This window comes from Zosterops lateralis (genome assembly GCF_965231275.1).
Source record: "Zosterops lateralis genome assembly, chromosome: 2".
Classification (NCBI taxonomy): Eukaryota; Metazoa; Chordata; class Aves; order Passeriformes; family Zosteropidae; genus Zosterops; species Zosterops lateralis.
This window is the reverse complement of record NC_139763.1, coordinates 93,072,256-93,086,235: the sequence shown is the minus strand read 5'-3', so window position 1 is coordinate 93,086,235 and position 13,980 is coordinate 93,072,256. Positions and strand designations below refer to the sequence as shown.

At 44.4% G+C, this 13,980-nt stretch overlaps 1 protein-coding gene across 1 annotated transcript in view; it reads right to left on the bottom strand.

The window, feature by feature from the left end:
• LSAMP (limbic system associated membrane protein) overlaps nt 1-7,746 on the bottom strand; it is a 983,246-nt gene extending 975,500 nt beyond the window's left edge. The window contains exon 1 of the mRNA XM_083855065.1: nt 7,358-7,746. Coding sequence (XP_083711191.1) covers nt 7,358-7,424 — 67 coding nt within the window. The 5' untranslated portion in view covers nt 7,425-7,746. The remainder of the gene's footprint in view (nt 1-7,357) is intronic.
• Between the last annotated feature and the right edge of the window lie 6,234 nt (nt 7,747-13,980).

Below are 13,980 nucleotides of genomic sequence, written 5' to 3'. Positions count from 1 at the left end.
TTTACACTACAAAAATTCCAGATGCACCTTTAAATAACCCCTCCTTCCTGCAGGCAAAGCCTTACCAGCAAATGCCTCCTTTTTCAGACACTCAAGTATATATCCCCCCAGTCAGCCTCTCCAACACCCACAGGGGGAAGTCAGGTAACAGTGCACTGGCTGCAAGGCTCATGATCAGAAAGAGTCTTGCTCCCTTGGTGGAACCTGGGGTCAGCTGCTGAGGGTCAAGCACAGCCAGGCTCCAAGCAGGTGCAGCAACCAGAGCGCATGCAGAAGAATATTAATAGTTATTGTCCTAGCAGGTTGTAAGGATTAATTGGTTCTGGCCTGCAACTCCCCATCAATGTAAGTGCTTAGGGGCAGAGGGGAGGGAGCTGTGATTACACACTTACATTGCATACTCATATGCTATTGATTTCCCAATTGGAAAGGCCCACAGCCTTTAGTTTGTCTCCTTGCTTGCTCCCTTCCTCATTCCAGTGTTCATGGTCTGCCTGCCACATCTTCCCCCTCCCAACAGCACAATCACCATCACCGGAAAAAGGAGAGGGACACCCTTTTTTGGGAGACCTATGCCAAACCAGAAAGAAATCTACATCCAGGAGGTTGCACAGAGGCAGACTCTAAGAAAGGGAACAAATTTCAAGAACTGAATTTCCTTTGGATGCTTTAAATACCCTAGGGACTGCAAAAGCCAGACTGTGAGCCCACAGCTGTGATTACAGTCACCTTTGCTTTAAGCCAAAGCTCCTCCTCTGAAGCCTGCCTTCTCATGCTATCTTTTTTAAATAAAATAAAACCAACCCTTCAAAAAAACAAAAAAACAAAAAAAACAAAACAAAAAAAAAAAAAAAAAAAAAAAAAAAAAAAAAAAAAAAAAAAAAAAAACAAAGCCACAACACACCTGCCTTAATTGGATATGTATACCCTTGCATTGCCTCAAAAACCATCTCCTCTCAGAGGTATTGTTCAAAGTCCAGTACCTCTACAGCTGACAAGTGCTGAAAAGTCCTATAAAATCCTATTTTATGCTTGTGGGTGACCAATAAGCATGGTTAGTGTAAAGGGCCCTTTACCCTCAGCATGTAGTCATGCAGAATTTCTTCCCCGGGAACATTAAAACAGCAGATATGGCCAGCAAGACTTCACTGAGAGACAGAATACTCCTTTGGCTCAGAAAAATTAAGGTAGCAGCCCTTGTAGTGCTTTTCCTTTTCCTTCCATGCAGATGAGCAGGAAAATGCTGCCACACAGGCAGGCAGCCTCCTGGAGGGTTGCCTCACAAGGAAATGCCTCAGCTTCCAGGAAATTCAGCATCAGCCAAAGCACCACAGTGTAATGGCATAGCACATAATCAATCCTGGGCTTCTTTTTCCTGTGCCTATTTCTGTAAGAATCACGTACTCCCAGCATTTTTTCCCTTCCATGCTGATTACAGGGATGTCTGCCCTTTGCTGACACCAAGAGAGGGCTGTGTCTCATACTCACCTACACGTGTCCTTAGTTCCCTCTCAGAGTGGGACAGGATAGTCTGTGCTTTGCTTGATATTTTTTATTTTACCATGGATAAATCAACAGCAGGAAGAGTACATCAGCTGCCAAAATTATTGCTCATTATGTATGAGCAGCAAATTAAACTGTTATGCACCTTTTTAAGAAAAAGAGGAAACCAAAGAGGCAAAGATTCATGCTTCCTATGGGGACCACAGAGAGCAAAATTCTGCATCCTTCCAGCAGCACCCTATGCACAAAGGGGATGATATTTGGCAAAATGTGTCTCTGTGTTCAAAGGCACACATGAAAGATTTTCCCCAGACTCTTCCAGGATATCTTTGTCTGGTACCATTATAGACTTCACTCAGATCATTCAGTCCTTTAACAACCTCTGTCAGACAACAGCCACCTCACAGCTAATCCTCTTCCACAGAAAAACCCATCGGGTGTTCTGATGTGTCCAAAAGAAAAAAAGGGCATCCCTTGCCCTTACTCTTCATCAGCTTTTGCCATCTGTCCTCACTTTACAGCACACAGGGAAACAAGCAGTGCTGCAGCTCCTCATCACCATCCCAACCCCACCAGCGTGTCCAGGCAACTGCACACAACACCCAGCTGCTGCTGTATCTGTACATCAACATACCTTGTCCAACCCACTCCTAAGCAACTCAGCCTTGCACAGGGTAAATCTGCTGGGGGAAGGGTCCAGGCCCCACCAGCTAGGCAAGGGCCTTGGTTCACTCAAGGCTTACAGGAGGCACAGCCAGCACACAGAAAGGGTGTGCACTCCTAGAGCACAGGCTCTGCCAGCAGCCTATGATGAGAGCAGCAGTATTCTTCACTCTGACTGGAAGGAGCTCTATTGCTAGTGGAATAAAAAGGGAAAAGAATAACTATAAAAGAGTACATCTCTGCCTCAGACCATTAGCAAACACATGAGTGTATTCCAAGGCTGAAAAGGAGTGTCCAGAAACATAGGGAACTGAGTTCTTTGTTACAGAACTAGCAAAACTCTTGTGTTAGAAAAGATATGTGAGACTAAAAGATTAAGCAAAATTTTTACTTATCATAACAAAGCCCTCTGAGCAGGTAGCTGAGTGCTGAGATTCATAACAGCTAGAGGAAATGGGTTCTTACTTGTGTAATTATTGATTATTATGATCAGCAATCACTGGATAGAACTGGAAGAAACACTTGGGAAATCTTTTCAATGCTCACTGTTTGCAGATAAAAAGCCTTCTCTACTTCTGCCCTGTCCTCAGCCTACAAGCAAAGTATTTTGTTTCAGGTATTGAACCTCTTCATCATTTAAGGGAATGCAAGGCAGCTGAGTGAGTTGTCACCTCATCAATACAGTCCAGCCTGTGAGAGCTTCCCTTGCCTTACTCAAGAAGAGAGAACTAGAAACAGAGAGGAAGAAAAGTATATTCAGGAGAGTGGGAAAAGTCTTTTTTTCTTTCTCTCCAGTTGGCAGTATCTAAATGTTATCCAACTGCATCAGAATCACCCCGTGCTGTTCCCCATACAGCACAATGTCAGCACCCGCACACACACTGCTGCTCCTCCCTCCCCTCTCCCCATCCATTACACATTATCAGCACAGAAACACTCGGGTGTACACTTCCATCCACAGAGATTGCACATACCCCGCGCATTAACAAACACATCATTTTTCACACCCTCATTGCCCGGTAATGTTATAAAACATGAGACTTCACAGATAATATTTGTGCTGTGTACAAACCTAAAGCATCCTATTCTGCTTACCTGACTGCTTCTGTGATCTCTTTCATCAGACTCATTCCCCGTTTAAGAGCACCCTTGAGCAGCTCAAAAAATACATTATAAATAAATGCTGCCAGGACTATGCAGGCCAGTTCTGGATGTCCTTCCCTAAACCATCTACTCCACTAAACTGGCTGTGGAGGCATCTTACTTTCTTTTTTTCCTTTTTTTTTTTTTTTTTTTTTTTTTTTTTTTTTTTTTTTTTTTTTTTTTAGCACAAAGTCTTTTACAATTAACCAATTAGATGGTGTTGTCAGGGAGGTTCATTCAAACAAGCTGGGATTTTTTAGAAAATTGCTGATTTGAAACAGCTGCTATTTTTCAAGGGAGAGAATTTGTTTAGAAGCATTTTCAACTTAAAGCAATGCTGAAGATAATGTATAATTTGTCAAGGCATTCATTTTTTTAAATAAAACACTCAGAGTGAGGAAATAAAAATTAATTTTCACACTGATGGCTAAGTTAGAGTAATACTAGGTGAAAGTGCAAAAAATCAACACAAAAATCTTCTAAATTATTTAAATGCAATTTTTTAATAAACCCTAATTATTAGCTTTTCCACCCCATACTCATGCACCTATTTTTGACTTGGGGGGGAGGCACGAAGGAAAAGAAAAATTAGGCTTTACAATCCAATTCAACAATCTGATCTCTTTCAGAAGCTTTGAGGCACATTGTGCTAAGAAACAAATCCATTCGCGGGAAGAGCTGCAGCATGCCACTAGAAAATCCTAGAAAATCCCACCCACCAGCAGTGCTGGGGTGTGTAGGTACTTTTATTCCTCCAGCCCCCACAGGGCAGCAAGGCCAGTGCACCTTGCAGGAGGAACGAGCATCCCATCCCGCCTCCGAGCCAGCTGCCTCCCAGAGAGGACTGGAAGTGCAGCAGCACAGAAACGCAAGAATCCAAAGCCACCAAAATGAGGAAACATAGTGATCGGCGAGGGGAAAAAAAAAAAAATCCTCTGTGTAGGACTTGGAGCATCTAACCTAGCGGGGGGGGAAGGAGCAAAGGCTGACCGTGTGCCAAAGCCCCTGAGGCCAGGCAGGCAGGGGACAGGCAGCCCTTTGCATCCCGGCTGGCAGAGGCGCAGGGGGCGGCGGGCTGTGCTGCCCGCTTGGCACCGCGGAGCTCCTCTCTCTCCTGCCAGGCTCAGCTGCGCTTCCTCCCCGCACCCAGCGCCCGCTATTCAGCCCCGGCTCCCCCGAGCCTGGTGGCTTTGGGAGAGCGGAGAAAGGCAAGGAGCTGCTTTTGCGGTCGCCGGTACACCCCCAAGTGGACAGCGAGGAAAAGGGGAGAGAGGGCAGGCACAAGTTCTGGGTGGCTCGCAGAGGTGTGGGCTCAGCTGCCTGGCTCTGCAGGCGTGTGTGCACAAAGGTCTTGGAAGCCTTCTGACCGGGGTCACTGCCTGTCAAAGCCAATACTGCCCTGTTCCTGGGGTAAGAGCACTAGAGTTGTGCTCAGTGGGCTTAGAGAAGTGTTCAAGGCTTGTTACCACGGCTTTCAGTGAAAAAACAATTAATTTAAAATAAATATTATGGGGTGGTTTGTTGGGTCTTTTTAAGGGCACAATATTTTCCCACTCCTTTATAAGTCCTTCTAATATCTTCAGGCTTGCTTCAGGCAGTGCCCTACTCCTCCCATGCAGCCCCAGTATTCCTGCCTTCCCATTCTCTCAGTCTTCACATCGGAGAAAGGAAATACTGCTGGCTATGAAACTAGATCCAGCAGTGCTCTGGTTTATATCATGCCAGAAGTTTGGGAGCAGTCGAAAAAGCAGCTCCAGGTTTGCAAACACTCATACAACACCACACCGTCCTATCCCATCTCAAAACCCAGGGAGGGCAATTGTGTTGCCTCTGCCTATTTAGAGGGTAGGTGATAATACAAACCTCAAAAGATCTTCCCTGAAGCCTTCCAAACAAGAATAGATGTGGATGATACAACCATGGCAGTACTAACTCACTAAAACAGAAGGTAAAAGCCTATCCATGCCTGTAGCCTGGCATAAGCTCCAGCTATAAGGATGGACTAAAACAGCTCCTGGCTGTGCCAGCATCGGGATGCTCTGGCCACAACTCAGGGAAGGTTTGTGATTTGAAAATACTGCGTGGAGCAGGTGCTGTGGTCTACAGGCTGGGAAACGTGCATCAGAAAGACAGGCAATGTTCAGAGCCAGCACAGCTTGCCAATGTCCATCTTCCTTGACAGTTCTCTGACTAATCCTCCAGAGCAGGGTGAAGTTCACACTAAGCTACACAACTTCATTGCTGACGTTATCCACTTATGCTACACAGGTACCAGTTCTCCTCTTGCCCCATGTACAACCTCTGTCTTGGGAAAAATCATCCTTCCCTGTCAGAAACAGCCACTTTGCAGCAAGGAAGGAAGTCAGCTGGAAGGTGCTGGTGTTGGATTCACAGTCCAGACTTCAGAGAATGTAAGTTGAGAGAAAATATGTGACAGTGAAAAGCATGTGTATGAGACCCAGAAATGGGAGAAGTGAGACTGTATAAAAAGGAGCACTCAGCAAATGTGAGAAGGTGGCAAAAAATGAAGGATTCCATAGTGAGGACTTGCAGGAGTGACAGGTGTGAGGCTGCAATAGGAAGCATGTGTGTGACAGGGAGCCTGCCTGTATGGGAATTTGCTTAGTAGACACAAAATAGAAGAGAACAGTACATGCAAGACTGTGTAAAAGTAGGAGCTAAGGGGAAGTGGGGAAGCTGTGACTGGCATATCTCCATGCACAGCACTCCTGCACTAATATGTACTGGAGTGAGAAAAAAGCACTGTGAAAAAAGCCGTGTGCGAGTGAGATATGCTCCAAGGGTGCAGCTCCCTGCAAATGCAAGACTGTGAGGCACAGAGTAGGCCAGATAGAGTAGAGCTATGTTCTTTAGTTACATTTTCACCTATGTGTGTGTATATGTGTGCACACAGGCTTACAAAGCTAGTGCAGCAGGATAGGCAAGGGATTTTAATATGCAAGCAACCTCGAACACTAGTGTTCAGGATGGAGGCTTGGAGGAGGGAGGGGGGAAAAGGGGAAGGGAGAACGTGAGTGCAAGAGAAGCAGACTCTCCAGGAATTGCATGTGTTAGGGAGCTAGAACTGTATATGCCAGAGTGAGTTTATTCATCTTCCCTGCTATATCCTGAGTGAGAGTGTGTGTGTCTGCGTGTGTGTGTGTCTGTGTTCAGGAAGGACCACTGATGTGACCAGTGAGTGTGGATCATGCACAAGCTGCAATTTTGAAGGCTATGATTATATGTACATGTGTGACATGTATTAATACATACAGCATGGAATGCATTAACCCTTCACTCCTGTTTACAGAAAGCATCTCAAAACCAGCTAGCATGCCTGTCATCACTTGGAACTAAATTCCATACTCACACTTGGCTCTGAAAGCAAGAAACCCAGCTGGCAATTCTCCACTGAATAAAACCCTATACCCAACAAATTTTCATCTCCTGTCTTTCCTCCATCACTCTCTCTTTCTATTTTTTTTCCTCCCTCCTGGTATAGAGGGGAAGGACATAGTGTTTTCACAAACAGACCAGAGGTATAGAGATTCCTCTAACCTCTCCGGACAAAACCAAAATAAAAATAATTTAAAAACCCACAAAACAAACAAAACAAACAAACAAAAAAACCCAAAAGAAACTTAACACTTATCCTCTCAGGAAGGTAAATAATCGAGGAGAATAAGTACTTGTGACCCAAAGTGCTGAGAAACAGCAGTTGTGGATGGAGGGGATACCACCATCACCCACCACTCTCACCCTTTGCATATCTTAACTATATTCCCCCTACCAACTCCCCCTCTGCAAAAGCATAAATACAGCAGCAAAGTCAGTCACATGCAGTGCCCTCTAACCATAGGATTCACCAGCAGCGATCTCTCCTTGGCTTATTTCCTGAGGCAAGAAGGGGGGGGGAAGGTTTGGAGGGGAAAAGGGGGGGAGAGGAAGCTCCAGCTTCCAGCTCCATGTTTCAGGCCATCCTCAGTCCATCAGCGTCAATTAAAGCAGAAGGGTATGAGGAGGTTGCGAGAAAGAACTCAGCACATACCTTGCAAGGAGAAGAGGGACAGGAAGAATCCCAGCACCCAGATACTGTGCAGCCAGTAGGTCCTCATGCTTCTCTCTCACTCGCTCCGCTTCCTCTGCCTTTTTCTCCGTCTCTTCGCTTCTGTCTCTCTCTCTCAATTTATCTTTTTTATTTTTTTCCCCTCTTCGCTCCTCTCAAAGAAAATGGGATTCGTGTCTCCCTTCAGTCCCTCTGGGCTCTGCTTTGCCAGCTCTGACAATCCAGTCGCAGCGCAAGCTGACCCGCGGTGGCCAGATTCCCAAATAACCTCTCACTCTCCCCTTCAAGTGCTGGAGAAAGGGGGGGCCAGGTCGGATGCTCCACCGTAGCCTGGGCTGGCTGTAAACACAGAGAATCTCTCTGTCTCTCTCCTGCAGCTCCAACTAAATGCGACTGTACTTAAACAAGCAATGCCTTATAGGACAGCGCTCAGAGCAGAACAGATCCCACCTCTGCCACCTAGTGTTGCAAGCCAGCTCATTTATTTCATTTTTATTTATATAAATATATATACGTTATGCTATAGAAATATGGTTCCCTCATTCCTCTACAAATGTACCTCTTGGATCACAGTCTGTGAGCCATTCCGGGCTCAAGGGTCCCTGAGGTTCCAGCTCCAGTGCACACAGGGAGGTTAATCAGTGCAGGAATATTCCTCATCGCCACGAGAGGTACGGCAGGGCATGTTTAGTTTCTCAGCAGAGTTCTGCTTGACAAATTCTGAAGCAAGGGTCTCTCTGATGCTGGTGTCACTGCCGGGCAGTGCACAGGGGCCAGAGGGAGATTCAGATGCACCGACTGTAATTACAGAGCTGCCAAGGCCTCCAGGAAAAAATAGCAAGCATCAACCTGCATTAATCTTTGCTGGATCTCCTGTGACTTCCATGCAATTTCAGAGGGACCAGAAAGAATCCTTCTGTAAGGGAAATCCAGCTTCATTTGCTCAAAGAAGCCTTCCCTCACTACCTTTCTCCTTTCAAATACAGGTTCTTCCTGCCATATATAGCACAAACTTTTTTTCTCGAGGAGTAATTGGCTCCTGTACCTCTATTTCCCCCTAAAATCATTGCCTCCAGTTAGAGGAACACCAGTAATGAAGTACTGCTTAACATTCACACAGGGCTTTTCATCAGTCACTCTCCAGGCATTTTACAAAGGGTGTCCTTTCTCAGCTGGGGATGTGGAGGCAGCATGAGTGCACAACTTCTGAGGCCAGTCCCTGGGACACAGTGTGACAGCTTAGCTCGACTACCCACCCAGCCCTGGGGACCCTCTTCAGGCCATATTGTGCCCTTCTCTGTGGTCACCAGGCAGCCTGTGAGGGTGCCAAAAATAAATTACACAAAAATCTCCAATTTACACATTGAGGGTGTGAGTGAGCCAAGGTGAGTATCCACATGTAGGTAAGGTCTGTAGGATTCTCATCACTAATGATGCCATTCCAGAAGTGTTTCTTATTAGACTACTGTAGAGCAAGCTGTTCTGTGATCAGAGTGCACCAAGCCTGCCTCCCCGTGGGTTCCTGTCTGCTGTCTCAAAAATCCCCCTGCTCTAATAAAAGCCATAACCCATTGTATCCCCTGTGACATCCCCTATAGGAAGAAGGAATCGCTGCTATGTCTAATCTTGCTTCCTAGAGGACCAAAATGAAAGACAAAACGCAAGACACCACTTGCCTTAGCCTTGTAGTAGTACTTGGCTACTGCCATGTACCACCTACATAATTCTCGAGTTTTCCAGTATGGAGGGAATGGAACATTACCTAATCACCAGTTTTTAAGAGACTTACAGGAATAAGTAACTTTTTAGCCTTCCGCCCTCTCTAAAATGTGGTTGAAATTGGTTGTACTGAAAAGTTATTAGGAGGAAGAACATATGGACAAACAGATAGATACACATGTACTACCAGCTAGGCTTCACTTCCCAAGGAAATCAAACTAAAAATATTACTGTGGACTAAGGTCAACTGACTCTAGTCAATAAGGACTATGCTTTTTTTTTTTTTTTTTTTTTTTTTTTTTTTTTTTTTTTTTGTGGTTTCCATTTCAGATGGTTTTCATGCTTTGATACTGTACTGGGTCTACATGGCAAGGTTTTGATGGCGGGGGGGGGGAGTTCCGTGAGAAGCTGCCAGAAGCTTCCTCTGTGTCTGGCAGAGCCAAGGCCAAGCAGCTGCAAGATAAACCCACTGCAGACCAAGACCAAGTGTACCATCAGCAATGGTAGTAACACCTCTGGGAAAACATGTTTAAGAAGGGGGTGGAAGGTGTGCAACAGCAGCCAGGAGAGAGGAGTGAGGATAGGTGAGAGAAATAGCCCTGCAGACACCAAGGTTGGGGGAGAAGGACAGGGAGGAAGTGCTATACACTCTGGAGCAGAGATTCCCCTGCAGCCTGGAATGAAGACCATGGAGGTTCAGGATAGATCAGTTACCCACCTGCAGCCCATGGAGGACCCCTTGCTGGAGGAGGTGGATGCCCAAAGGAGGCTGTGACCCCATGGGAAACCCACACTGGAGCAGCCTCCTGGCAGGGCCTGTGGCCCCTGGAGAGAGGAGCCCATGCTGGGGCAGGTTTGCTGGCAGGACTTGAGACCCTGTGGGGAACCTGCACGGGAGCAGTTCATGAAGAGCTGTGGCCTGTGGGAAGGATACATGTTGGAGAAGTTCATGGAGGCTGTCTCCTGTGGGAGGGACCCCACACTGGAGCAGAAGAATGTGAGGATCCTCCCTCTGAGGCAGAAGGAGAGGCAGACACAGTTGTGATGAAGAGATCTGAGGCCTCCTTCCCTGTTCCCCTGCACCACTGCAACAGAGGAGGGAGAGAAAATGAGGAATGAAGATAAGCCCAGGAGGAAGGGAGGAGAGTGGGAAAGATATTTTAAGATTTGGGTTTACTTTTTATTATCCTGCTTTGATTTCATTGCTATCAAATTGAATTAACTTTTCTGAAGTCAGATCTGTTTTGCCTCTGTATGTGGGGAGTGATCCCCCCTTCCTTATCTTATCGCAGGCTTTTTGCTGTATTTTTATCCCCCTTTCCAGCTGCGGAGGGGTGATGGAGCAACTTTGGTGAGCACCTGGAGGCCAGCCAGCATCAAACCACCACAGTTACCAAGAGAGCGTGGTCTGAAAGAGAGCACAGTCAAAAATAAACTTAGTACTCAAGATACATTTGGAACTTAGCATTCCAAAATTGAATCATGACAATCAGTTTGTGGGCTTTGAGTAGGAGTTTTTGGGGATTTTTGCAGAAATCCTCACAGACATCTAGCTCGGGTTCAGGGACCAGCTAGGCCAGCAGCTTAGTACTTCACCAGCTCTATACATTTCTGACACATGACTGTTCATGCGCTCAGCATTCCTTTTTTCATTTGTCGTACACCTTTGTGATCCATTACCTCAGTGCTCACCATCTACATCTGATATAATACACAGCATTATATGCATTTGTACTATTTTACAAATTTCCTCAGCTCCCATATATGGCTTCAAAATTCACCTGCTAGCTATCCCAGCTTCCCAGCTACCCACAGCCACATACATAACCTCACCTCCCATTGCCTTACACATAATCCTATAGGGTCCCACAACCTTCCCAATTAAACCAGGTCATTATGCAACCGTTCAAAGTCTATTTTACCTAAAGACCCCATGGATGATCCCATAATATGCAGCTCTCAAGCACATGACCATCTCAGACTTTGGATTGCAATATGTAACAGCCTGAAAAAAAAAATCTAAATCAACCCTCCTTCTGTCTAATTAATTTCCCATGTCCTATCACAACTAGCCTTGCTAAAAATTTGTCCCCATCCTACTTATAGGCCCCCTTTAAGTACTGAAATGCCACAACATTTATTATAACACTTATGATAGCAATTTATATTGATTCCAGTAATTAATAATATAGCCTAGTAATTAGTCTTGTGTTAATTATTAATCAATATTATATGTATTGTAATAATTAACATTATTTTCGGTAATAAGTAATAATAAATAATAGCGGAACTGTATCTCTGCTCCATAAATTCCATAGGGATGTGTGTGAGATGATGCTGAACCCAGTGTTGTTCCCATCCAAAATGGGCAATGATAGTTACAAGTCCAAAGAAGAGACACAAAGGAAGCAACACACTCAGGCAGCAGCATCTTACAGTTCCCTGGAGAAGCTGGCATGACTGAAAGGAGAAGCAGATATTTCTTACAATGTATTTGACATACTCCTAACCTTCAAAAACATTCAGGAATGGATTTTGAATCCCTTGCTCATGCTGAGTCATACCAATGGGGTTACTCAGGACATTAGACTACTAAATATGAGCAGGAGTATCAGATTCTGTGGGCTGAAATTCTCTGGGATTGGTCTCCGGCCAAAAGTGAGTTCGCTTTCCTCTAGCCAAATCTCTCAGCTTCCTACATATTGGGAGGGCAAAATCTGAGTCAAGAATTACACTCAACTTTCCCCAAATATTAAGAAGAATAAACAACAACACCAAAACAACCAACCAAATCCCAAAAACGCAGCAGTCTTTTCCTTTTAAATTACTGCAATCCTCCCACTTCACCCAATATTCAAATGACAAATGAACCAATGAAATATCAGCAATAGAAGAGCACATCTACAATCCTCTATTAAAAAAAAAAAAAAAAGCTTGAATTTTGACAGAGCTCTGACTGATTGAAAGTCAGCTACTTTTAATGCATAGTGAAAGTGTTTCATTAGGGCTGAGTGAATGGATTTAGATGCACTGAGCATGGATGCTTGTCCATTTTTAATAAATAAATGTGCTTTGTGCTATTAACTGTTTAAGCACTCACACTTTCATTTCTATTTCATCTTAGCTTTAGTCACTTCAAGCAATATCAATATTAACTTGATTGTGCAGCACACACATAATATTTTCTCTTCCAAGTTTCTATCCCGAACCTACCATTAAATACTTCTCAAGCAGGCATGCTAAAGTTGATGGAGGAACTTTTAACTTTTCCATTACAGATTTTTTCAAATTACTGTTATTTAACTGTGCAAATGTAATGTTGCATTAACAAAAGGCTTAGTGGTTTTTTTACTGTAATAGAAAGAGTATTGAAAACACAGTTGGCCATGCAAATTTTGCAGGGTTTACATAAGAGAATGAGCATTGCTAAAATTGTAAGTTGAGAGAGCTTGGTAAAGTGAGGAGGAGGGAAGAGCCATAGATTAGCCAGAAGTGGTTTTCTCTGTATGTTTTAGTGTCCTGTCCTGTATATCTGTCTCTGACGTATGTGTATTACTCCTTGTTTTATTGAGTGTTCTATCTGTGGGTTTCATGTTGTGGTTTTGGACTAGTGCATCTATGATAAATAGTGCATTCCAGTGTGATTTAGAAGAGTGTTGTGGCATGTGCACCACGTGATCTTGGGAAAAGGGAGTGGAAGGAGATGTTCTCTCTGAAAGAAAGACTCATTTGTCATGTGGTTCTGTGAAACCCACCACTGTCCAAGGTCAAGGACTGCAGTGTCCAGAAATGTGAGTTCTCTTAGAAGGGATGCAAGGGCCTCAAGATCATGACAAATAGTCTCACACCTGATTAAGCTCTTTTATGTAGACTGAGAAAACAGCATTTGTGCTTCTCATTTGCCTTCAGCCAGACATCCAAGAGAAGAAAACCCTACTCAAACCACATATTCCACCTGTTCTTTCCTTTCTGCCACTTCATAATCTTCATCTGTATTCCCACCTTTTCCCTCTCTCAGCTTCTTGCCAACCACCACTATCCTTCCCATCTCTTTTCTTCTCTACTGTCTTCTTGTGAAATTCATCAAATAAGGCAGTGTCTTTTTGAGGCTTCTTGAAGGCGAAGATTTTCTGTCAGGGTTTCCACAAGACTCCAAGCTGAAAGTAGCTTTTTTGAACAAATAAATGCCGGGCCAACAACTGTGGAAGGTTGCATATGACTACATAGCAATTCCCTAAGAAGAAAATCCACAGAAATAGCCAGCCAATGATATAACAACAGCAGTGAAGGAGAGGTGGGAAGGAGGAGGAGATGGAAAGAACCCTCATTTAATTCCAACAACTATGCAATGACACAGCGGGGACTGAACCAAGAGCTCTTGGAGACGAATGTGTTGCATGAACTGGTACATCACAAATGGCTGAGTTTCTCTAGCACCAGCCTTAGCAGACCCACCTCCTGTACAAGTTGGGTCACATAAAAGGATGCGTCACAAAAAAGCACTTGCCAGCAGTATACATTCACACATTGGCGTTGTCGCATAATTAGAACATAAAATAAATGGCATAACAGATGCTATCAACATGTCTACCACACTGTATCCATGGTGCCAACTCCTTCTCCAAGGGGAGCCTCACCCAGGCCACACTGAGAAAGCTTGAAACACGGGCATGTAGAAACCAGCCTTTAAGGAAATACACACACAAAGTTCTGCAGAAAGGGCCTCCGCTCTTTCAACATTTGTAAGATTTTACAGGAAATCTGCAAGTGTGAATGACAACAAGAAGAAGAAAATTGGCTAGCACCCAGAAAAAAAAAAAAAAAAAAAAAAAAAAAAAAAAAAAAAAAAAAAAAAAAAACAAAAAACTTTGGCAGATAATTTTTTG